The sequence below is a fragment of the Sarcophilus harrisii genome, chromosome 1 (assembly GCF_902635505.1).
Source record: "Sarcophilus harrisii chromosome 1, mSarHar1.11, whole genome shotgun sequence".
Taxonomy (NCBI): domain Eukaryota; kingdom Metazoa; phylum Chordata; class Mammalia; order Dasyuromorphia; family Dasyuridae; genus Sarcophilus; species Sarcophilus harrisii.
Genome location: NC_045426.1, coordinates 529,203,801 through 529,230,750, shown reverse-complemented (window position 1 = coordinate 529,230,750; position 26,950 = coordinate 529,203,801). Strand labels below are relative to the sequence as shown.

The 26,950-nt window shown below is 31.7% G+C and overlaps 1 protein-coding gene across 7 annotated transcripts in view; it reads right to left on the bottom strand.

The window, feature by feature from the left end:
• ZNF236 (zinc finger protein 236) overlaps nt 1-26,950 on the bottom strand; it is a 226,146-nt gene that overhangs the window by 49,557 nt on the left and 149,639 nt on the right. For 6 of the 7 annotated variants that reach the window (XR_004230997.1, XM_031946721.1, XM_031946717.1 and 3 more), the window contains 8 exons: nt 21,850-22,132; nt 18,469-18,572; nt 16,429-16,785; nt 13,908-14,053; nt 13,567-13,810; nt 12,979-13,158; nt 10,280-10,435; nt 3,661-3,845 (listed from right to left, as the gene is read on the bottom strand). Coding sequence is in view for 6 of the 7 variants with exons in the window: in XM_031946721.1 (XP_031802581.1) it covers nt 3,661-3,845; nt 10,280-10,435; nt 12,979-13,158; nt 13,567-13,810; nt 13,908-14,053; nt 16,429-16,785; nt 18,469-18,572; nt 21,850-22,132 (1,655 nt within the window). In the remaining variant the exon portion in view is untranslated. Of the gene's footprint in view, nt 1-3,659; nt 3,846-4,843; nt 4,926-10,279; nt 10,436-12,978; nt 13,159-13,566; nt 13,811-13,907; nt 14,054-16,428; nt 16,786-18,468; nt 18,573-21,849; nt 22,133-26,950 lie in introns of those variants that run through there. The other variant, XM_031946722.1, reaches the window with a different exon arrangement.

Sequence of the window (26,950 nt, the reverse complement as noted above, 5' to 3'; positions counted from 1 at the left end):
ACTTGCATAAAATAGAGAAAGCCTAATCAATGAATTAGGCTTGCAATTGAAAAAACTAGAAAAAGAGCAAATTAAACCCCCCCCCCAAATACTAACTAGAAATTCTAAAAATAAAAGGAGAGATTAATAAAATTGAAAGTAAAAAAAACAAAACTAATGAATTAATAAATAAAACTAAGAGTTGGTTCTATGAAAAAAACAACAAAATAGATAAACCCTTAGTAAATTTGATTAGAAAAAGGAAAGAGGAAAATCAAATTGTTAGTCTTAAAAATGAAAAAAGGGAGAACTTTCCACTAATGAAGAGGAAATTAGAGCAATAATTAGGAGTCACTTTGCTCAATTTTATGCCAATAAAATTGGTAACTTAAATGAAATGGATGAATACCTTCAAAAATATAGGATGCCCAGGATTGAGAGGAAGAAGTAAATTGATTAAATAGTCCCATTGTAGAAAAAGAAATAGAACAAGCTATTAATCAACTCCCTAAGCCAAAATCCCCAGGACCAGATGGATTTACATGTGAATTCTACCAATCTGAATTCTACCAAACATTTAAAGAACAATCAACTCCAATGCTATATAAACCATTTGAAAAAAACAGGGAATGAAGGAGTCCTACCAAATTCCTTTTATGACATAGACATGGTAGTGATACCTAAGCCAGGTAGGATGAAAAAAGAAAAAAGAAAATTATAGACCAATCAACCTAATGAACATTGATGCAAAAATCTTAAATATTAGCAAAAAGATTACAGAAAATCATCTCCAGGATAATACACCATGACCAAGTAGGATTTATATCAGGAATGCAGAGTTGGTTCAATATTAGGAAATCTATTAACATAATTAACTATATCAATAACCAAATTAACAAAAACTAAATGATCATCACAATAGATTACAGAAAAAGCATTTGATAAAATCCAATACCCATTCCTATTAAAAACACTACAAAGTATAGGAATAAATGGACTTTTCCTTAAAATAGTCAGTGAAATCTATTTAAAACCATCAGCAAGTACCGTATGTAATGGTGATAAACTGGAACCATTCCCAATAATATCAGGAGTGAAACAAGGTTGCCCACTATCACCACTACTATTCAATATTGTCTTAGAAATGCTAGCTTCAGCAATAAGAGATGAAAAAGAGAGTAAAGGAATTAAAATATGTAATGAGGAAACCAAATTATCACTATTTGCAGATGATATGATGGTATAGAGAACCCCAAAGATTCTATGAAAAAGCTATTAGAAATAATCCACAACTTTAGCAAAGTTGCAAGATACAAAATAAATCCACATAAATCAACAGCATTTTTACACATCACTAACAAAATGCAACAGCAAAAGATATAGAGAGAAATTCCATTTAAAATAACTGTTAATAGTATAAAATATTTGGGAATCTATCTGCCAAGGGAAAGTCAGGAACTATATGAGCAAAACTACAAAACACTTTCCACACAAATAAAGTCAGATCTAAGCAATTGGAAAAATATTAAGTACTCTTGGATAGGTCAAGTGAATATAATAAAGATGACAAAACTACCTAAACTAATCTATTTATTTAGTGCTATACCAATCAGAGTCCCAAGAAACTATTTTAATGACCTAAAAAAAAATTACAACAAAATTCATCTGGAAGAACAAAAGGTCAAGAATTTCAAGGGAACTAATAAAAAAAAAAAATCAAATGAAGGTGGCCTACCTGTACTTGATCTAAAACTATATTATAAAGCAGCGGTCACCAAAATCATTTCGTATTGGCTAAGAAACAGACTAGTTGATCAGTGGAATAGGTTAGGTTCACAGGACAAAGCAGTCAATAACTAGAGTAATTAGTATGGCAGAAACTAGGCATTGACCTACACTTAACACCGTACAACAAGATAAAATCAAAATGGGTTCATGATGTAGGCATAAAGAATGAGATTATAAATAAATCAGAAGGACATAGGATAGTTTACCTCTTAGACTTGTGGAGGAGGAAGGAATTTGTGACCAAAGAACTAGAAATCATTATTGATCACAAAATAAAAAATTTTGATTATATAAAGTTAAAAGACTTTTGTATAAACAAAACTAATGCAGACAAGATTACAAGGGAGGCAATACACTGGGAAAACATCTTTACAGTTAAAGGTTCTGATAAAGGCCTCATTTCCAAAATATATAGAAAACTGACTCAAATTTATAAGAAATCAAGATATTCTTCATTTGATAAACTGGGATACTGATGCATTGTTGGTGGAGTTGTGAATGGATCCAACCATTCTGGAGAGCAATTTGGAACTATACTCAGAAAGTTATCAAACTGCGCGTACCCTTTGATCCAGCAGTGTTACTACTGGGCTTATATTCCAAAGAGATCTTAAAGAAGGGAAAGGGACCCATATGTACAATAATGTCCAAAAATGTGGCAGCTCTTTTCCTAGTGGCTAGAAACTGGAAATTGAATGGATGCCCATCAACTAGAGAATGGCTGAATAAACTGTGGTGTATATAAATGTCATGGAATGTTATTGTTCTGGAAGAAATGACCAGCAGTATGAATACAGAGAGGCTTGGAGAGACTCACATGAACTGATTCTAAGTGAAATGAGCAAAATCAGGAGATCATTATACACTTCAACAACAATACTACATGATGATCAATTCTGATGGACGTGGCCATCTTCAACAATGAGAGGATCCAAATCAGTTTCAACTGATCTGTAATGAACAGAACCAGCTATACCCAGTGAAAGAATACTGGGAAACGAATGTGAACCACAACATAGAATTTACTCTCTTTCTGTTATTGTTTGCTTGCATTTTTGTTTTTCTCCCCAGGTTATTTTTACCTTCTTTCTAAATCCAATTTTTCTTGTGTAGCAAGACAACTGTATAAATATGTATACATATATTGTATTTAACATATACTTTACCATATTTAACATGTATGGGACTACTTGCTATCTAGGGTAGGGGGTGGAGAGAAGGGGAAAAGTTGGAACAGAAGTTTTTGCAAGGGTCAATGTTGAAAAATTACCCACGCATATATTTTGTCAATAAAAAGCTATAATTTAAAAAAAAAAAGATGTGTGTGTATGTGTGTTTAAAATGTTACTTCCTGGGATATTCTGGAACCCTAAAAGTTTTGGATAAGATTTAACTGTAATAAATACAAAGCTCTCTGAACTTAACTGGACAGAAAATAAAGTAGTATGTGGACGTCTTCCCTCAATTCTTTTTCTAGATGTGTATTTCTAGATGTCTACTTCTAGATGTTTGGTGAAAGCTTTGAAATCTTTTGAATGCTAAGTGTTGAAAAAGGAGAGAGAAGATGAAGAGTAACTGATGCTGAATAGAGCAGAAGAGGTGAAAAAAATCTCAGGCTTCCCTTTTCAGAGTACAGCTTGATACTTTAAATACAAAAAGATTCCCTTTTAAATGGAAAGAACCAGGAGATGATTTATTATCTAAGAATATTCAAAACAACAGTTTGCCTACTCCGTCTAGTGAGGATATTCATTTATAATGCGAATATGAAATATTAAATGAATATGAAATTTTAATACAAAATAAAACAAACTGTTAAACATGACAATAGGCAATCTCAGTAACAGTCCACTGAGAAAGTTAAAACAAAAACAACTATGAAAATGCACTGACCTGGGAGGTGATGTTAAGTGTAACTGCATCAAGGCCACCAGAAAGCATACCCTGAGTGTCAGCCAGAGTTAATGTGACACTAGCATCGCCTCCAACTCCTGATGAAGACATTACAAGATTTTGAGTGGCTATAGTAGATGGAGACATAGATACTGAAGGAAGATTTCCAGCTGCAGTATTAAGGTCTATAAAACAAAACAAAACAAAAAAAAGGAAAAGGAGATCAAAATATAAGCTAGGTAAATAAAATTGTGATATGGAAAAAATTGGTTAAGTACAACTTTGTGGCTAGAGAAAACTCTGGTCATTTTTCAACTATGCTGATGGAATATTGTCAATATTAATTTTACTAAAAGGCATTTTAACTGCCTATTTTATTTTTCCCCAAGTAGATCTACTGTACCTTCCTAATTATTTGTGGAGAATCTATTGAAGCAAAAGAAAGAATTGAATAGCTTAGTCCCAGCGAATGCTACCATTAAGAAAGGACAGAAAATTCAAGTGCTTGTTTTGGGTTTTTTTGGTTATCTATCTGTTGCTCAGAATTAGAGTAAAAATATAATAAAATGGGATCAATCTAAACAAATAGGCAACTACTAGTTCCATATTTTGGGTCTCTAAGGTTGTCTTTTTCCCATTTATGTGACTTCTTAATATCTTTTCTTTCTCTTTTGAATGGTCAAGCATAAATAGAGAAATCATCCAGTGCAATAAAGATTTTTTTTCTCTGCAATATTTAATTTTCTCTAACAAAGACAGAAAAAGATTTTTGGTCTCCACAAAGGTCTATTTGTTTTTCTTCTAATCAGTGATGACAGGAAGGAAAGGTATTCTGAGTGAGGATCCTCTAAGATTGTTCTTCTCAATAGAACTTTTCAAAAAAGGCAAACTTTGTTATCCAGGTGGATGGGATTGGCTCAGTAAGGGCTTGCCAAAGTCTTCTAGTAGACATAGGGGAAAAAAGTTCATTTTAATATTTCCTTTAAAAAATATTCTTTTTTTAAAGTGGAGATTTTTCCATAACCTAGTTTATCAGAAAGCAAAAATTTCAACTCAAGAAGCTATCTGCTAAAGAAACATAAAAAGAAAACTCCTGTTAAAGCTTTGCTGTGACTTGGTTATACCAGTCCAGAGAGCCTCCTCAAATCAGTCAGGGAGCCAACAGGAAAACTAGGTTACTTACTTGTAACTGGAGTTCTCCAAATATATTGCCTCCATAGATCCACACTCTTGGAGTCTCACACTGTGCTGCACAGACCTGGAACCTTTAAAAGCAGTATAACCATTAGGAGTCTAGTGCATTGAAGCAGCCACCGGGGGCTCCAAAGATTACTACATAAGGAGACAGTAAGATCCCTCCCACCTCTCTCTTTATCTGACAAACTGACTACAGAGGACTCCTAAGACAAGCAAGGGTAGGAGAATAATGAGTGTGGATTTGTGGAGGATTTATGTTCCAAGTACTCCAGTTACCAGAAAACTAGTCAATCTAATGTTCATAAAATTGCCTCCACATATCCCTACTCTTACAAACTAATCAGTATCAATCATTCTAGAGTTAGTTAAAGAAGATTAAAAAAAAAAAAAGAAAAATCCTAAAAGATTGTCCTGTAAAAAGTAAACTAAAATTGTGTCCAACAAAAACACTAAGGAGAAAACTGTGACTAAAGGACCCACCTAGACTTCTCCACTGGCATAATCTACAAAAATACCTTTAGAAAGCTAGTAAAAGTGCTAGTAAGGAAAGAAGCAGCATGTTTCTATATTCCTTTATCAAAGCAAAAGCTGATATAATTGATCACTCTCTAGACTAGACCCTATTTTCAAAGAAATTCAAACATTAACAAAATTTCTCAAGGGGTTAAAAGGTATTTTATTTAGAAAAAATGTTTCCAACATTTTCATATAACAAATGGTTGATCAAAATGTTCCAGGTCTGTGCAGCATAAGAAATCTAATGAGAAAGAATCATTGAGAAGAAAGAAAGAAGGTTCTGTATTCTAGCTAAATCAAGTTGTCCAATAAATACCAGAATTCATACTTGAAACCATACAGGGTGACAAATGTGCTCTAAATCCAGTTCTAATCTCTAGAGAATCCAATTTTAAACACACAAAATAACTGTAGCTCAAATAGAACTGCCCTCTCTGACTAACAAGAAGTAGGAAAAAATCATATCAAAGTTAAATCTATAAGATTAGAAATACACAATCTGATATTGTGTATTTGATTTTACAAGACAAAAAAGAGATCAAACTCTACAGAAAAGAAATAACCACTTTTATATGTTTATTCATATGGACTTTCTATTGGAACTACTATGTGTGCAAGTAAATAAAGTCTTCTGGAACTTTTAAAAATTTAGTGATGGATAGCTCTTAGTCTCATTATAGATGACTCAAGTTATATAAACAAAAAAAATTGAGCTAAACTCTTTGTTCAAATAAAGTAAACTTAAAAAGATTGAGGTCAATTCTCTTTGGATTTTTATCTGACCCAAGACTATCAAAGATTTCAGGATCAAATAACATTTCAAAATAACATGCTCTTTTAAACATTGACTTGATTTTCATCAAGAATTTAAATTATATCAATTCCAATTTCTTAAATCCTGACAAACCCAGGGGGCAAAGGTAGACATGTGATAATATGGGGTTTGCTTTAATGATGAGAATCAAGTATTGACTTTTTAAGGAAGTATAGATTTCCAGATCCAAAAGACAGCAACAGATATTTTTCTTTCCAAACAGCTGAGTGTACAAACTACTAACGTACTTTAATGAAACTTCTAATCCTCTTTCAAGTCAATTACTGTTTTGCATCACTGTTAAAAATTACAGTATCTTAGGGCTAGTTATCTCATCTAATCTATATCCAAAAAAAAAAAAATACTGTTTTAGAATTTACCCAATGTATGGTCATCTTGGACTTATTTTCTGAAATGATGATAAACATTATCTGGATTTTCAGAAAGCATTTGTAAAATAGATTACAAATATATTTTCCTGAGCTGATAGAAAAGGCCCAATTCCAACATCTTAATGACAGAACCCCATGATGGATCATGAGTATCATGAAAAGAGAGAGTAAGGAAAAGTAAATCTATTTTTCTCAGCTGAAAGATGAAAATTATTCTCATCAGGATTACTCTGTTTAATATTGAATCATGTTAATGCTATTTGCTATTAATTCCTAGAAAGAGATATGTGTCAAGTTTTTAAAGCTTTTACTGTTAATACCAACTGTTTTTGAGTAGGCATTTTTATGAAGTTCAACTATCTTTGTCAGAAATTCATCTGTATTGGAATTTGTCTTCATTTGCAACTATTTGTTATATATATAGGGTTTATAGGGTAATGTCAATGTCAGGCACTAAAAAGCACTAAAAATACACATTAAATCCCTCAAGAACAAAGTATACTTTAAAAAATATTGCCATAAAATATTTCCTAATTCCAAAAAGAACTTCTATACGTAAAAATATAATGCTTTTCCTTGATTATGATTAATGAAATATGATTAATTATTAATCTTCACTAAAATTTGTGGTTTGCCTTTATGTTCAGGAGAACAATACAAAAGAGAATGCTTGCTTAATAATGGCTATTGAAAGACATTTTAATTGCAAAAGCATTACAAAATAATAATGGGAACTATTATGCTGGTATTAGAATAATCCCTCTTAATAGAGGGACCTGTGATTACTCTAAATCAATAAATCTAATAAGAAGTGGAATTTGAAAACAAAATAATTCTTCTGCTATTAATGCCACAATTTTTATGGAGTAGATAGTGAGACAGGTTATAACTTTTACTATTATATAAATATTTATGAATGAGAATAGAATTTTCAATACCATTATAGCTGATACCAACAACTTAACTAAAACCAGTAGTGACAGGCTACTCAAACCACCCTAACAAAACCTTATTTATCTGTTATTTGATGATGAGAAAGAAGTATAACTGGTCAAGATTATCTGCCAAAATTCAGTCCAGTTCAAAGATTAAGGAAAGCTGAGAACACAACTCACTTGCTAATCCCAAAAGGATCCTATATTTAGTGACAGCCAACATAAGAAAAGCAAAACTCATGAAAATTCTTAGAACAGCATTTAATCTAAGACTCTAAATTTTATCTACTGGACAAGTTCACAAAACAAAATAAAATGCTGATCTTACATACTTATAGACTGATGTGTGGAATAAGTTGTGAAAATACAATAAAAAAATAAGAAATCTCTTAGGTAATTTTTTAAAAATAGCTTCACAAGATAATAAAAAATAAAAACTCAGAAGTAAAAAGTCTGTTTGCCTTCTTTAGTCAGATTATCATTGACATAATATATTGGCTGCTTTTAGGCATTTTATTAACAATGGCTATACTGCATTAAAAGATTCTGGATCTGTCCCTGCTGGTGTGAGACTCCATCAGGATATATCTGTGGGGGCAATTTTATGAAGATGCCCAACCAATCTGTACTCATACTACATCGACAGTACCCTTGAATAAAAAACTTGTGGACAGAATTAGATCAATGTATTCACATATTTTTTTCTCTATTCGTAGACTATTATTACTATATCACCCCATTTCCAAGTAATACCATCAAACATCAGGATAACCAAGTGGTAGAGACAACTACATATTCTTCCATTTAAACTGGAAATTCTCTCATTTCATTTCCTGTTCCATCAATCTGCCAAAATAAATTATTGGACATCCCCAAAACAGTTACTACCATAAGGACTGCTATTCTTTTAATCACTGATAAGATAATTTGTTCTTCAATGAAGCAGAGTGGAAAAACTCTAGAACCTCATGAATGAGAGGTTCTAAGCAGAATATGAATGATGCACTTTTGTTTATCCTTCTCATAAACAAAAGATCCACATAAGGGAAAACATACTTTTACATCTTCATGCACACTAGTAAGTGGAGAGATGATTAAAATGTCTTTTGTGCTCAAGTTAAAATAAATGTTAATTATTATTATACTTCTCTGCTTCTTAAAAGATGTCATTTAATGAGTAGGAGAGTACATTATCCTTTTTGCCCATTTTGGGGGCCAAGTTCTAATTCCAGAATCTCTACCAGAGCTCAGTGGTGTGACTAGCTGTAGTTTTTACTGATTAGAAATGACTTAGAAACTAAAATTCACAGATCAATATAAGTTACTATAAATATTTGGTACTAATTTGTTTGATTATGAATAAAGACTCCTAAAGCAATATTACAACAGAAGCTAAGACAACAGTTTCTTAATTATTACACATCAAATTACAATGAGCTTACATGAGAGCAAATTAAGCTTGTTTATTAGCTTGTAACAAGGATAATAATAAAAGTACTTATTTCAAATTTACAATATATCTAAAAATTTAAAAATGAGGTGATTAATAGTTATTATTTATTATGAGATTAATAAAGAGCATGATAAAATGAGAAGTGAAGCTATAGCAATGTAAAATAACAAGAGACTATGATTCCACAGACCTGGGAGTAGGTTCCTTATCTATAAAATGAAGGGGGGAGGAGAGGGTTAGATCATATAGAATCCCTAAGAACTCTTCTTGTCCTAACACAATATGATCAGACTAATAGCTAATATGATTCTAAATTAAAATTTTATTTATCTTTTCCTTTTGCTTCAATTAAAATTATGAAACTTTAAAATCCCTTTTTTAAATAACTAATTTTAAGCGTTTTATATCTTAGACCTCCAAATGATGAAAAATGTTTTAATGCTCGTGGAGGCAACTATCTCCTTTCTCTATATTAAGGGATAGAAAAAAGAATTTGTCTTTAAGGAAAAGAAAGAAATGGGATAAATGGAATGGATTAGATATGTTTTTAACTAAATTTTGCTTATATGTTCATTTTATGTACAGCTCAAGTGTTAATCAGATAAATTTCTAGTATGCAAAAAAGTTGGAAAGTCTAAGTTTAGGAAGAAAGTCATAAGATTAAACTTAATGAGAAAACCTCTTGCAAAACCAGATAAAGAGTGTTGTGTAGAAAAGCTTAAAATGAAAATAAGTTTAGAGACAGTACAATGAGCTTCTATAATTTTTTTCATACTGCCAAGAATTTTATGTTTATTAATTGTGCAGCAGTGCTTTGCTTATATTAGTTGTTTGAATAATATACAGATAATTAGATATTTTCATCAGTAGTATGTTTCTAATCTCAGCAAAGGCACTGTCCATGTGTTCATTACTATGAACTAAATGCCACCTGGTAGTAATCAAAAAATAAAGAATACTGCAGTGGAAATAGTAATCTACATTGGGGGACTTGCTGACTTAGATCTCATCACAGGGAAAAGTAAAATACTAAATTGTTACTGCCTTTATCTATTAGATTAAAATTATTTATTTTGGTTGTTAAGAATTTTGTTTATAAGAAATAAATTTGTCAAGTTTTAATTCTTAATATTAAAAAGCAGACATAATTCAAAATCATCTCATCTTACATGTAACAGACAAATTTGGGGAAATTATATGTATATTTTTCATGCTGAAAGAAATGCAAATTGTTATATTTATTTACATATGTTTTAAGAAATGAAATATGAAATTTTGGAATGTTCCTCTTGGCTAAATCATTCCAGCATACCTGAAGAGTTTAATGTTGTGCTCTGAGTGAGAAGCTGATCATTACTTATTGTTAATGTCGCACCAGGAGACTGATTATTGATGGCAGGAGCTGACAATCGTATGCTTCCATTTAATTCACTAGTTCCATTAGTATTATGTTGAATAAGATCTTGACCTAAAAAGAAATTACTTTTGTTAACTTAAAAAATTAACTTTATTTGCTTCAAGTTACATGTTAAAACTCTTAAGGCTCTCTTAAAAACTCAGTTTTCTAATAATAGAGATAGAAAGGAAGATAAAACCCTGTTAGAATCCTAGTGATAACTCACTGGAATTGGCAGAAACAATGCTTGAGTTTACACCTTTTAGAATTCACACATTGGCTCACACATTGAAGTTCACAAGTATGGGAGAGCCACAAAATTAACTTTGTAACTTTGTGAATTCACACCTCCCATAATCCCACTCTCAGAGGAGGAATCAAACTTTGAGTTTACACCTCTAAAAGAACATAAAAAGGAGCTGAGTAAGTGAAGTCAGTTCAGTTTGGGAGACTGACAAGCTGGAGACTGCAGGCGGGCAGAATGAAGGATTTGGAGGAGTAGAACCAAGATTCAGAGAGAGCTGGAGGCCAAAGCTGGCAGACAAGCTGCAAGAGCTCTTGGAACCAAGGAAGTAAATAGGCCTCTAAGAAAACTAACCGGGCTATTTTGGAAGAGACAATAAAAGACTGTACTTTAATCGCTGGCTGCGTTTGGGGTGATTATTACTAAGAACAGAAACTAAGGCTGCTCCAGATAACCTCCCCAAGAAATCTGCTCCCAGAGAACCATCATATATTATACAAAAAGAAGAGAACACCACAAAACCCTAAAACATATTTTTTGTTGTGGAGACATTTAACTGAATAAAAAATTCAATTTAAATAAGACTTTTGGTGCTTGTCACATTAAATGACTATAAATAGAAATATCAATTTAGAGAAAATAGGGCTTTCTTAAGAAATAACACTAAAACAATATTTTAATTATTTTCAAATTTTGTGATTATCTTCCATATTTTCATTAAATATGTATATAAGTTTAGAGATTGTAAAATAAGCTACTGTAATTTTTTTAATACTGCCAAGAAGTTTTATATCTAGTAATTGTACAGTAGTGCTTTACTTATATCAGTTGTTTGAATAATATATAAATAATTAGATATTTTAATCTTAAAATAAAGTAAAAAGATTATCATACTCTAGAACATGCAAAAATTTTAAAAGTTTTCTATTTAGAAAAACAAAATGTATTCGATAATATAAAAATGTTTATCTCCACCATTGTATTGGAATAAAAAAAGTTAAGAACTATGACTAAATCTTTAACTACTCATAACAGTAGTTAAGAAAAAAAATTAATAACCTCATTTTAGTGATGGTTTCAATCTTCCTCGGCACCAAAATCTTCCCAATACATATATATATAAAAAAAAACTAATTAGTTTGACCTACACTAATAAGGCAGTGTGTGTGTGTGTGTGTGTGTGTGTATATATAGATCTATATATACACACACACACACACACACACACACATATATATATATATACATATACACACATACACACACATATATATATATATACATATATATAAAATGAATCATAAAATAGTCAAAAGGCCTAATAAATGGAAGAGTATGATAAAGAAAAGCAAAGTCTTGGATAAAACACAAAAGAAATAAACAATTCAGCTAGAACGTAAACTTCTTGAAGTCAAAGACTTTGTATCCCTTCACATATGATATAAATCAATAAATATTTGCTGGTTTGATCAATCTGAATAATTCAAGAGTTTATTTAAATATAATTAATTGTAATTGTTTTGTTATTCATTAGTGACTATATTTCAAGATACCTTTTAAAAGGCAAAGCTCAAACTATTAGTGTTTTCTACAATTCATTATTTATTTAGGATAAAATTAAATTCTATTGTTAGAAAAGAGACACAATGTTCTAGTGCTGTAAACCTATTGTAGAAATGTTACTAAAATATAAGAAATGGTATAGTAGGTCAAACCAATGGTCCATCTAGCCCACAGAATTCTTTCCCTTATAGTTCTTTGTGAAAGAACAACACATTGACTTCAAAGGTATTGTTAGCTTATGAAGGTTAGTTTGCTTTAAAATAAGATGAACATTGATAAAAGTGTGACAAAGTTTATTGCTAATTGTTTAAAGTCAAATATTCATACAAAATATTGGATAAAATCTTTAAAAATAAGTATGATCGTGTAGTTGAGAAAGAAATTTCAAAAAAAACAAGACATTATATGTACATAATTATAATCTTTGAGTTGTTAAAGAAATTTCTATTGTTCTCTAAACATAAAATGCTAAGCTAAATAATTTTCAACTGAATTTTAGCATCCAAATAATCATATTGTTAAAGATGCTTAACGTCTAGAGACCTGTTTTCTTTACACACATGTAGAAGTACATTCTTAGAAAACATAAGAAGTATGTCACAGAAGAAGTCACAGCATCTGTAACATAATTCAATTCACATAAAAGTTCTTAAAACTTTGCAAACTAAAATTGTGATGGTATAAAACTATTTGATGGTGTCTATATTTACTGAACTGAAAGTGTTACAAAGTAACCAACAAATAACTAAGTACACCTAAAATACTGTAAATCTGAAATATTACACTGTTATAAGTATAGAGTACTAACCAGATATAGTAAGGGTAATTTCTTGCGAAGATCCTGATGAAGTTGGAGCAGTGGAACCAGTAGCATGGGCTAAAACCTGACTGAGACTTGAATTATTAATAGTCAAGGTGATCTCATGCTGACCATTAGAAGTAGATACCAGACCCTGAGAGGTCATCACTTGAGAAAGATCTTGTGTACCTGATTATTTAAATAAACAAATAACTTTCAAAAATATATACATATACATACACACACACACACACAAATACACACACATATAGAGACAAATATAAAGTTTCTCTTTTCCATAAGATCATTTTCTCTTCTAATTTATTTCTAACTAATTTAATTAATAACCCAAAAGAACAAGAATTTTTCTGGGTAAATATATACTCTATATTTAAAACAAATTCAATTACAATGCATATATTTTATAGATATTATCTATTATTTAGAAAAATATGCATATATTGATCTTAGTTTTCATTAAATTCACTTAATCAGAAATAAGTGTTGAGCTACTTCTTTAATAGCATCATTTCATAATAGTAATTAAACAAATTACTGAAGGCAATAATCTCATACTGAGAAGTAAATGATAATTACCATTGCTGCTAGAGGTCAACATGGAATCTTGTTCAGTTAATGGTCCTATTGTCATATTAGCAGAAGACGTCACTGTGGGTTGTAAAGATAAACTTGAAATTGGCTGGATGACAACATTGGCTGGAACTGTGCTGTCAGAAGTTTGAAGGGAGTTATTTTGTACAGCCAAATTAGTTTCTCCACTTAGTTGTTGAGCAAGTATATTACTTTGCTGTAATGTTTGTTGCAAAATACTAGGATCAATCTGAAAAACAAGACAGTTGTATAACAAAAACTTCATATTTAAAAGATAGTTAGAATTGTATTACAAATGAACACAAATGACTGGCTTTCTTTCCTACCTGTAGTGTAATGTTATTAATACTAGAGGCATCAATTCCAGAAATTTGTACATTGGGTCCAACAAGATTACCAGCTAATTGTAACTGTATGCCTTCCAGGGTGGCCAAGCTACCATCTGTCAAGGACACAGTTAAATCACCACCAGCTACCAAAAAAAAAAAAAAAAAAAAAAAAAGATATACAAATGTTATTAAAATAATCCTGATCACAATTACTAAAACAGAAAATTTTTCTCATACACACACATGTAAAGGGCTGAGACTCTTAAAAGGTATGCTTGAATCAGACAACCAAGCACTTAAGGCTAATTACCTATTGGACAATAACTCATATGTTTGGAATTTCTCTTCTCTCAGTTAATGCTGGCTCAATGCTTGGGGTTAAGAGAATTATAGTTAAGGATTAGGGGGTGGAGTGAGAGAGGCGAGAGACTTTCATTTAGCCACAGGACAGAGAGGAGAAAAGTGTGGAGAATCTGGACTCTAGAATTTAGGAAAGATCCTTGGCAAAACTCCTGGCAATTTTGTTTGTCTCCTTCACTCCTCCTAAAGACCAAGGACTTTTGCTTATCCTGACTCTGGCTGACCCTGAGGCCTCCAAGGAGCTACCCCGGACTTCACACACACACACACACACACACACACCCCTAAAATGTTAAGAATCAAAAAATGTTGCAGCAACTGATAAAACTGGTATTTATACTTTATGAGCTACAAAATGACTTATATGTATTATTCTATCTCATATACTATCATGCAGAAAGGTCTGTGATGTAAGAGAAATGCCTTTGGGCATTTCTATGCAAAAAGAAGAATTGTAGCAAATTTATAAAAACAAACATCACATAAAAAAAGTTGGAAAATTAGTGCCCACAATTGTTTCAACATGTTATGACTATTAGTAAATTGAATGTCTCATTTTAATTTCCTAGCTGCATGATTATGGACAAATCCCTTAATTCAATAAAATATTTATTAAATGTTTCTTTACTATGTGCAATACACAATACTAGGCACTTGATACAGAATAATAACTGCTGCCTTCAGGAACTTACATTCTACACAGAGGAGTTTCAAGAGAATAAAAGAGACAAAAAGGAAAAGCTTTCCATAGAAGAAAGCCTGGGTCTTAAAAGAAGCTAGGATAGATTCTAAGATTTAAATTCTTCAACTGTTAGTTTATTTATCTGCAAAATGGAGATAATGACATATCTACTTCATAAGGGTTGTTACAAAGAACATGCTTTGCAAATCTTAAAGTGTTGTGTAAATATGAGGGGGAAAAAAACTGTGACCGGAGAAATTTTTTAACAGAAGAGTGAATTAAATAGAAGTGCAACAAAAAAATGGACAACCAAAAGTTTTCCTATTTATTACTACTTTTTAAAAAGGAAGTCACTACAAACAGAGCTGCCACAAACATTTTGGCACATACAGGTCCCTTTCCCTTCTTTTGTATCTCCTTGGGTTGTATAAGCCCAGTAGTAGCACTGCTGGATCAAAGGGTATGAAGTTTGATAACTTTGAGCATAGTTCCAAATTGCTCTCCACAATGGCTGGATGTATAAATGGATGCCCATTAATTGGAGAATGGCTGGGTAAATTGTGGTATATTGTTATGGAATATTATTGTTCTGTAAGAAATGACCAGCAGGATGAATACAGAGAGGCTTAGAGAGACTTACATGAACTGATGCTAAGTGAAATGAGCAGAACCAGGAGATGATTATATACTTCAACAACAATACTGTATGAGGATGTATTCTGAAGGAAGTGGATTTCTTCAACAAAGAGATCTAACTCAGTTTCAATTGATCAATGATGGACAGAAACAGCTACATCCAAAGAAAGAACACTGGGAAATGAATGTAAACTGTTTGCATTTTTGTTTTTCTTCCTGGGTTATTTTTACCTTCTGAATCCAATTCTTTCTGTGCAACAAGAGAACTGTTCGGTTCTACACACATATATTGTATCTAGGATATACTGTAACCTATTTAACATGTATAGGACTGCTTGCCATCTGGGGGAGGGGGTGGAGGGAGGGAGGGGAAAAGTCGGAACAGAAGTGAAAGCAAGGGATAATGCTGTAAAAAATTACCCAGGCATGGGTTCTGTCAATAAAAAGTTATAATTATGGAAAAAAAAAAAAGGAAGTCATGATGTTGACTCATATACTTACATATTGACTTCCTATTTGACATAGCAAAATTCTCATGAGAGCTGAATGAAATTTGACTAATGTTTCATATAAAATTGGTGATGAAAAATTTACATAAAAGACTTCAGAACTGTAAGTTTTACAAATAAAATTTATGAATGCAGCTAAGTGTGGTTTTTCAGGGCAAGTAAAGCATGTCCAAATCAATAGAGGCTAAAAGTCATATAAATGTAATGAACATGTGAAAAAGGAAGAGGAAGAATGAAAACAGGCAGTAGGAGTTGTGAGGGAGGACATTTATCAAAAAAGAAGATATTAAAGAATACCAATGAGTAGAAACTGAAGAAATGAAAAATTTACCTGACATAGAAGCAGGGAGAATGGCCTGACCAACAAGTCCTTGCTGAAGCAAATTTTGTTCAAATTGAACTGAGTTATTCATAATAAACACATTGGGATCTGATGAAGAAGAGTTGAGGAGATTAACAGGCTGTAGGTTCTCATTTGGACTACGAGCCATGGGCTTTCTAACTTTCTTGTTGTCTGGTTTATAATGACATTGTATGTGTGTTTTCCTTCGTCCAGAAGTACGGAAACGTAAATCACAATGTGGACACTTGAATGGCTTAGCTCCTGTATGTAGACGCATATGAACTTTCAAACTCCCTTTAGTAGAAAAAGAATTGCTGCATACATGACAACTGAAAAGCTTCTGACCTAGAAAGCAATGGATACATCAGTCAGAGAGATTCAATAAATGTTAAAAACTGTGCAGTATCAAAAGAGATACAATATTTCAGTAACTGCAAGTCTATGAAAGTCTACTTTCTATTTTTTTTGGCTACCTCTAACTTCTACTTACTAACATATGTAATTTGAAATGACTGAAATGTTTTACACAATACCATTTTTCCTTTCTTTTCTCTTTGTATTAGATAAAGCATTACAACTTATCATCTAATCCAAACAGTAAAACTGTGGCCACTGGAGTCTAGAATCAGCTTGGAAGTGTGAAAGACCAACACAGGTAGATTAATAGACATGGGCAAGCTATTTAAAGTCTTACACCCTAGCTTCCTTATAAGCAAAATAAGAACAACAGAAATGACACTTGCACTATACATTATACAAGATTATTTTAAGAAAAAAACTTTTGTAAAATGCAAAGCATTATGTAAATGTCATCCATAATTATTGTGGCTGGAAATATGTTTCTTTTTTCTTATTCATGGCAACCTGAAATTTAAATTCATGGTTACATTTACTATAATAAACAGAAATAAATCAACAATATGAAATTTACTCTGCACACTACTAAGATAACACAAAAGAATCAAATAACATAAGAAAATGTTGAATACAAGAAAACAACAATGAACAAGCTAATTTATATGTTCCATTTGTTTCCAAATTTTACCCAACTCATTTACAAGTGATTAGAGTATTTTAAAAATGTGAAAAAATTTAGTTGCAGTTCTCAAAAAAAGAGCTTTTAGTATTTGTTCATTTTGGTAATTTTTAAAAATTCCCTTTATATCCAAAAGACAAGGGGAAAAAAAGACAAGGTAGAGAGGATAAATATATATATATATATATATGTATATTTAAGAGACTTTCCCAAAACCATAAAATAATGACAGGAGCACAATTTTGACCCCAATCCTCTAATAATAAACTCAATGATCTTTCCATTACATCAGGTTGACACATTTAAATAAATGCAGTATGCTTTTAATTCTTAAGAAAATAATATAATATAAAAGAAAAAAATCAAGTTATCTATTTATTCTTCTATTTGTAATTTTCCCCTTCCAAATTATGTACATTGTTTTAATCTAAAATCTCTACATAAAAGATTTGATTATTTTGTTTGTATGGAACTCCAGGGCTTTAATAATTTAAACCTGTGCAACAACGCAATTCAATTATCTAACTCAGTCAATAAGATCATCATATTTTTCTGTTTCCATGAACCATGGAAAACCAAACAATGTAGAGTACCGGACAGAAAGTTGGCCTCAGAGTCAAAAAGACCTGTATTTAATAGACTTGAAAGATACCTTCTGTTTGAACTTCTCAGTGCATTAAGCAAATATTACAGAACAGGTACTGGTTGGAATTTATAGAAATTCAAATGAGATGGTTCAATACACTAATGAAATCACAGGTTCAATTAAAAAAATAGTAATCCAAGCTTTGATGCTGTCAGAAACACTTTTATTTTGGGCTCATGCTTATAAAATTTACTCATAATGTATTACTTTTAAGCACTATGGATAACCATCTTGTTCAGAATATATAGGCTGCCCATGAAAATACCTCCTGCTACTAAATGAAACCTTTGAAAGGAAAAAGGAAACACAATAAAATAATTCATATACAATAAGATAAGTTATTTACCTGTGTGTGTCTTTACATGGCAATCCAGAGTAGACTTAACTGTAAAACTTTTTCCACATTCATCACATTTATATGGCTTTTCTCCAGTATGTATTCGAACATGCCTAGACAAAATACATTTAATTTTTTTCTAATATTTGTGAACTACTTCATAAAAAAGTACTTATTTTTATAAAACAAAGATTAACTTTCATTCTTTTTGATAACAAATTGCAATGTGTAAAACAGGAAGATTTTTTTAATACTCAAGTAAAAGTGGCTAGGTAAATCTTACAATTTCCATTCTTTAAAAAAAAGAAAAAAGAAAAAAAAATAAGTGAATTGTTTTTCTTAGATCAAAATACCATTTATAATTCATTTTACTATTTTGCTAAGTTAAAGATATAATTTTAACCATTTTACTATCAAAGTTCCTTGAGTTCAGGTTCATTAATCTCAATCTTTACTTTTCATCAACTACCCACTGTTGAAGGCAAGCTATGAATTCCATCATCAAATACTACATTTCTACCTGTAATACATACTTGGTTTGCCCCTTTCCAAAGACAGCCTCTTACCTTTGCAGAATTCTTATACATTACAACTACTCACATATTTTGCAATCCAGGGTTAAGTGTTTTGTTATCATTGACAAGAAACTCCATTGCCCAACTGAGCATTTTCATTGGCTGATTCTATATCTGAAATGGTCTCCTTTCTCATCTGTAACCCCAGGTTCTTTTAAGTTCCAGCTAAAATTACAATTCGAGTGCCTTCCCTTTGGTGATGAATTCAAATTTATCTTATATATACATATATCTTGCCTATATAAAGTGTATAATTGTGTGTATGTTCCCTCCCCCATTAGACTGAGAATTCTTCAAAAGCAAGGACTGTTTTCTGCCTTTCTTTATATCCCCAGAATTTAGCTCAAAGCCTGGTATACAGTAAGTACTTTTAAAATGTTAGCTGATTGTCAACTGTCCCATTCATCCATAAATATTCATTTAGCGAATTCTCACAGGGTCATCCTCTTGCTCTACCTCTTATTAACGAATAACCACCTCTCTATTTAACCTAGCCTATTAGCCTTCTAACTATAAAATACTCCCTTGCCCAGTCTAGACTCTCCTGCTCAGTCATTTCACTTAATGCCTATTTATAATAGGTGCTGAGGAGGCTACATAGATGCCTGTACACAAACAATCTAATGAAGGAGAGAGAAAATATCTGACAATTATGGAAATTTAAGATTAGCAAAAAAGTTTCCTTAGAACCTGTGAGGTAACTAATACTATTATAATCACTGTTTTATAGGTGAGGAAAGTGAAGTTCTAAAACATTAAGCATCTTCATCAGAAAAAGAGGTGGTATAATCATGTAACCAGACAAAAGAAAAAAAAAGTGGAATGATTAAATACTGCTTGGATATCCTAGAAATCATACTGCTAAATGAATAAGCCAGGAAAAGCCAGTATCAAAACTCATTTGCTCCTTACCAACCCTGAGAGGTGAATATTACCATTACTATCATCACCATGTTATAGAAGATAATAACAGAAAACAGTATCATTTAATTGGAAGAGAAGTCCAAAGTTCAGAGAGGCCATGACCAGTTCATGGTCATTCAGATAATAAATGTCAAGGAAGGACTTAAGACAAGTCTCTCCTGACAACTCAGACTAAATTGTTCCATTACAACATGTTGTCTCTTAATCAGGCACTCCTGCCTAAGAAGGAAGTCATGAAATCTCTACTCTTCCAAGTGCCAAAGTCATCCCTTGCACCCCGTCTTCCTGCCCTCCATCTCATCCTCTATACATCATTCCTTATAGCCTTCTACACTCCCTTTTTCTGCCCGACAGAATCTTCAGTTTTTCTGCATAATTCTGCACCTTTTCCATAAAACCATCCCTATTTCCCCTAATTATAAATGCCTCTCTTTCAGACTATCTCAGCCTTAGGTATATGCTATATCCCTCTAATATAACATACACTCCTGGGGGGGACTGAGGATGAGTTTTAGTTTTGTCTTCAAATGATTGGCATTCACTCAGTTTTGTCTCTTGCACATAGTAGGAACCTAACATATTAAAAATTGAATTTATTAAACTGAAGGTCATTTCCAAATGATTCAAATCTATGTAATATGTCTTCTTCTAAATTAATAGCACTCATAGAACACTAAAAGATGGGGGTGGGGGACTGTAGAAAAAATTGGGCATCATATAAAAAATGTGCTCTATCTCATGTCTTGCAAAGAAGAACATAATGGGATTAGTTCTCATTCTGATATTACTTCTATCACCTTGAGTAAAAAACCAAACTCCTCAGTTTGCTCACTGGCAATACAAAATAATAATAATAATAATAACAATAATAATAAATGTATCACATCTAACAGGGTTTTTTTTTTAAATAAAGATTAAATTAGATAGCATTTCTAGAAAGTGCTTTATAAACATTAAAATGTTATGTAAATGTCAACTGATATTATTATCATCAACTCCAACATCTTGTCCAGGAAAGGAATCACTTCTATCATATCTGAAATATAGTCATCAAGTTTCTGCCTTAATACAACAATTGACAAGAAACTTACTATCATTAATAGTCTTCTCTATGGCTAGAAAAATCTGATTATTAAAATGTTCTTCTTATCCTTGAGTTTAAATTTACCTAACTATATTACCTACTGGTCTTGCTTTTGATCTATGGAACAGCACAAAATCTACCCCTTCTTCCACATGAATCTTCCAAATATCTAAATATAATTTTCACAATCCTTCTAAGTGTTCTATCTTTTTCAAAATAAATAATCACAATTCCCTTAACTTTGGCTCAAATTACATAACTGCTAGATTCATCATCGTCAAGGTCATTGTCTGATAGATACAATTTGATCTGTCATATGTTGTTTTGTCCTTGATCTGGCAATTAATTATGGAGTGCTTTTCAGGTGTTCTTGAAAAGCAGGTAAAAAATGTATTTTATATATTCACGTGTTTACGTCTAATTCCCCCAAATGGATTACAAATTCCTAAAGAATACACATTGCTTTTTATATATTTTTTTTATGTTTGCCAAAATACCTAGCATAATATCTTGCACTCAGTAGGTGCTCAATATTGTTTTTTTAATGACTATCATTTCATAGGTCTAGGTAATCAATTAAAGTCTATGCTTCAAAATGGAATTTCTAGAAGACTTAAATAGGAGATATCTACTGTTACACAGAAATAAGATCATAGGACAGATAGAATAAATGGCAAATAAAAGTGGCCATAAATCTCTGAAACTAATTTCCTAAGCTACAGGTAGAAAGCACTGAAAGTTTTTCAACATGACGACTTCAAGAAGAAAATTAATACTCTGTAAACAATATATTTGAGCAAAATTTACCTCACTAAGTCACTGGGTTTTTTAAAGCTTTTGGGACAATAGGTGCAGCAGTTGGCATATTTTGGCTCTGCTTCAAGTTCAGCCTGCTTATCCTTTATTTCACTAATCCGGTCTTTCTCTGCTGCAGACTGGACAAGCACTTTTTCAGAAACTGTAGCACTTTCTCGTGGTCTGATTTTTGCCAGTTCTGCTGTTTCTTCTTCTGTGAAAGTGATAACCCCTGGACGAGATTTTCTAGGAACAGTTCTTTCAGAATTTTCATCGTCTTCTTCCATGCACACAACTAAATGAAACACACAAAAGAGAAGTCATTTTATAAAGATATTAAATAGATATTTTATAAATAATTTAGATAAATATCTAAGACTTTAAAATAGCAACAAAAATACTGTAATTTAGTAATGATGATGATGATGATGATGATAATGATAATGATAATAAAAACAATAATGACAATTATAGTCAGCTTTTATACAGAGCCTCAAGATTTGTAAAACACTACAAATATTATCTCATTTTATCCTAACAATAATGGAAGGTATGAGCTACTGGGCACCAGGTGGTCCAGTGGATACAGTGCTGAGCTTGGAGTCAGAAAGACTCTCCGAGTTAAAATTTGGCCTCAGAAATTTACTAATTGTGTGATCATGGTCAAGTCACATAATACTGTATGCATCATTTTCCTCATCTGTAAAATGAGCTGGAGAGGAAAATGTCAAACCATTCCAGTGTTTTTCCCAAGAAAATCTCAAAAATGGTCACAAATGTTGGGTACAATTAAAAAATGATTGAACAAAAGGAGCTGTTAATATTCCCTTTTTACAAAGGATTAAATAGGTTAAATGGACACAAAAGTGTCAAAGGCTGCATTTGAACACAGATCTTCATGTCTGTCTCCAAGCCCAATACTCTAGTAAATCTTCTAGACATCTATAATATTAATGATATATAATATTATTATTAAAGTCACTAACTTTTGATATTTGGTCTTTAAAATTAAATCACTGCAATAAATGCCAAGTCAAAAAGAAAAAAATAAAGGTTTCAAGTCATCTCAAGCAAACTAGCAAAAATAACAAAAGACAGAACCAATACTAAAGGAATTCAGGGGCGAGGGGAGAGAATGTGAGTGGAGGGAGGAAAGATACACCACCACACTGTTGGTAGAATTATTAACTGGTCCAACCAATCTGGAAAGGAATTTGAAAGTATATGAGGATAATGATTTTAACGATTGATGCTTTGAACCAGGGATTTCACTTCAAGTCATATAAACCAAAGAAATCAATGACAAAAAGAAAAGACCTATATGTACCAAAATATTTATTATAGGACTTTTTACAGTGGCAAATAACTGTAAACAAAATATAATGACTTACTTGGAAATAGCTAAACAATTTCTAGAGCACAGGTATAATGGGATATTACTATTCTATAAGAAATGACAATTACAACAAAATCAGAAGCATGCAAAGATTTAAATGAAGGGATGCAAAGTAAAGTTGGCAGGACAAGAAAAACAATATATACAATAAACACAAGATAAATGGGGGGAAAAAAGCAACATTAAAGAAAACAATGCATAATTGGAGGACTATTGGTCCTCCACTATAGTATATTATGACAGACTTTCTTTTATATATTGGTTAGTTTTCCTGAACTATTTTTTCCCCTTTTAAAACAATTTTATTCTTTGTTATATGGTATTTATGGGTAATTTGAATTGCAGATTTAGGCTCATTTAACATTTATAGCGCTAGTAATAGCTCATTAACAAAAGGTCCCTAATAAAACTTATTGTTCTGATGAATTTTAAACATGAAAATACTTTAAAGAATCTATGACCTTAACTGAGAACTCCTTCTAATAGTACAGCATATAATCTATTAATCATTTCTCCTTTTGTGCAATTCTTATCCATATGCTTCCATAAATCCTTTACAGATGATCTAGCCTAATCTTGTATAAGATGTCTTTAAACCTTTCTTGGGTATCAGTGAAGCATACCACCTATTTATTTATTACGTTCTCTCCAAAACTTGACTCAACCAACTCCTCGATAGATAGAAAGATCAAGAAGACCCAAAGTCAAATCCTACTTCAGACACTAACTACCTGTGAAACTAAGAGAAAAGTCTACTTAATTTCTCTCTTTCTTTATCTGCAAAATGGTAAAACTGTGTGAAGATCAAATGAAATAATATATGTAAAGTAGTCTACAAATTTTAAATGAATTTATAAATGCAGGTAATTATTATTATTTCTGTTTTGTTTTGCTAAGGCAATTGGGATTAAGTGACTTGCCCAGGGTCACACACCTAGGAAGAGTTAAGTATCTGAGATCATATTTGAACTCAGGTCCTCTTGAATTCAGGGCTGGTGCTCTATCCACTGTGTCACCTAGCTGCCCCAATTATTATTTTTTAAAATCTATTTTTCCAATGATAAAATTCCTAAAACTTATCCTTTAAGCTACTTCCTAGATATTAAACTAGCAACATGCTGTAATTTAATAAAGCTTAGAATAGCAATCTCTGAATAACCAACAATTTTGACTAAAATTTTGGATCGTCCATGATCAACAGCTATGTCACCATTAAGAAAAAATATATATAGAACATGTGAAGAGTATATGTAGTATGTCTTATTCAGACTCAACTTGAAGTATGCTATTCAGTTCTGTGCACAATATTTTAGAAAGGATATTAAACTCAATTATCCAAGGCAGGGATGGTAATATCATTAATAAGGGACTAACAACATACCAGATGAGAATCCACTGAAAAAAATTGAAGATCAATAGAGTGGAAAAGACAAGATTTGGGAAAATATTGCTGGAGAAAGAAGCGTGTTCCAAGTATTTGAGTAGATGCCATTTACAAGAGAAATTAGATTTTCTACTTGGTTCCAGAACGGTGAATCAAAATTGCAAAGAAAAATTTTGAGTCAATGTGAGGAACAACTTACTAATAATTAGAGCTACCAGAAAGTGGATAGGGCTATTTTTTGAATTAGTAGGTTTCATTGCACTGAGAGTATTCAATCAGAGAAAACCACTTCCTAACATGTTATTCTGCAGATTAATTTAGGTATGAGTGGGACTAAATGACCTAAGACATCCTCTTCCAAAGCTGAGATCATTAAAAAAAAAAAAAAAAAAAAAATGTTTATGTCAGGGAATATATCCAGATCACTGCAAGTGATATATAATTTCCTGAAAGCAATTCAATACACTATCTTTCTCCTAATAGTTGATGGTCTTCAGTATCTGTCAAAAATATACATATAAAATAACTCAATGGGCTTCTCAAGCAACTGCATGTCTGTTTTGGCAACAGCCATTCTTTATCACATGTGTATATATGATTAAGTCACAATATATCAATAATGCAATAGAAAAAGCAGCTTAATGTCTCTCCTTCAATAATTGAGTTTGCTATGCATATGGTAAGAACATATCAAGAATCAGTGAAAGACAGAAAAGGAGAAATAACTTTGTTTAGTGAGCCATAAAATAAGATATTACATGAGGTTTGGGAGTCACACATGAAAATAATTTTGAAGAGGAAGGAAAACAGGGGTTGCCTAAGGAGATTATAGTATCTTAGGTCTTGATTTCTTTAGTAACATGTTACTAATAAATAAGGGCAACTGGAAGGCTTCATCATTTATAGGAAATTTTTAATCAATTTAAATCATACACGGTATATTATGCTGATGAGCATACAGCTCCTGTTTTAAGCCTTGATCAAAGACATTTCTGTGTTTCCATCTATTACAAAATATTGTATGTTTATAATGTGAACACAGAAAAAAAAGTAAACTATAGTTTTTGTTTTATTTTGTATTGGGGGAGTAATGGACAATAAATAAAGCAGGATCTTATATTGTGAAGAAAATTAACATTATGTTCTGTTATTGAATAACCAGTATTACTTTGTGATCCCTTTCTTTCCTTCACTGTCAGTCTTTACTTTAGAAGGGCAGGCATTTTCAGAAGAACATGATTGTGTAATGTGATTATTCCCAAGTCCCCAAGGTATCTATCGGCTCCTTAACTAGATTGGGTTGGGCTTCCCAAGTGAAACTTTGCTTCTGTGTATTCAGTAGTCAAAAAATTAGTTTGAACTATGGTCAAAAAGGAGCATAATCAGTCATATTTGAAGGTCAGTCCATTTTCACCAGCTACTGGATTAATCTTCCTATCTACACCAAAAAACAGACAAACAAACAAACAAAAATCACACACACACACACACACAAAAACAAAAACAAAAAAATAAATACCACAAATCCATCAAAGCAAAAAACCTTAATGAAATGACAGGAAGGAACTAAGAGCTCTTAACCCATGTCCTCATTAAAATTTCTACTATGTAGGATTTTTTGTCTATGCCAGAGGAGGTCCAAATGATATACTGCTATGCCAATTAGAAGGAAAGACACCTACTCAAAAGTCCCTGTAAGACATTCACTCTGGGTGTCTAGTCATCAGTTAATGATCCAATTTAGTAGTTACTGATAGCCTAACAAACAAATTGATTGATCATGTTTGGAATTCTGTCTCTCAGAATTTCAATTGTAACAATTTTACTAATATCTTTCAGTTACTCAACAGAGATTGAAACATGAGGTCTGCTAAAGAAAATTATTTCAAGAGCCCACCTATTTTCATTTTTTTAATCAAAGATATCTTTAAACCTATACATTAAGAAATAGATTAGTTGATCAGTGGAATAGGTTAGGTTCACAAGACAAAATAGTCAACTATAGCAATCTAGTGTTTGACAAACCCAAAGATCCTAACTTTTGGGATAAGAATTCATTATTTGACAAAAACTGCTGGGATAACTGGAAATTAGTATGGCAGAAAATAGGCATGGACCCACACTTAACACCGTATACCAAGATAAGATCAAAATGGGTCCATGATTTAGGCATAAAGAATGAGATTATAAATAAATTAGAAGAACATAGGATAGTTTATCTCTCAGACTTGTGGAGGAGGAAGAAATTTGTGACCAAAGATGAACTAGAGACCATTATGGATCACAAAATAGAAAATTTTGATTATATCAAATTAAAAAGCCTTTGTACAAAC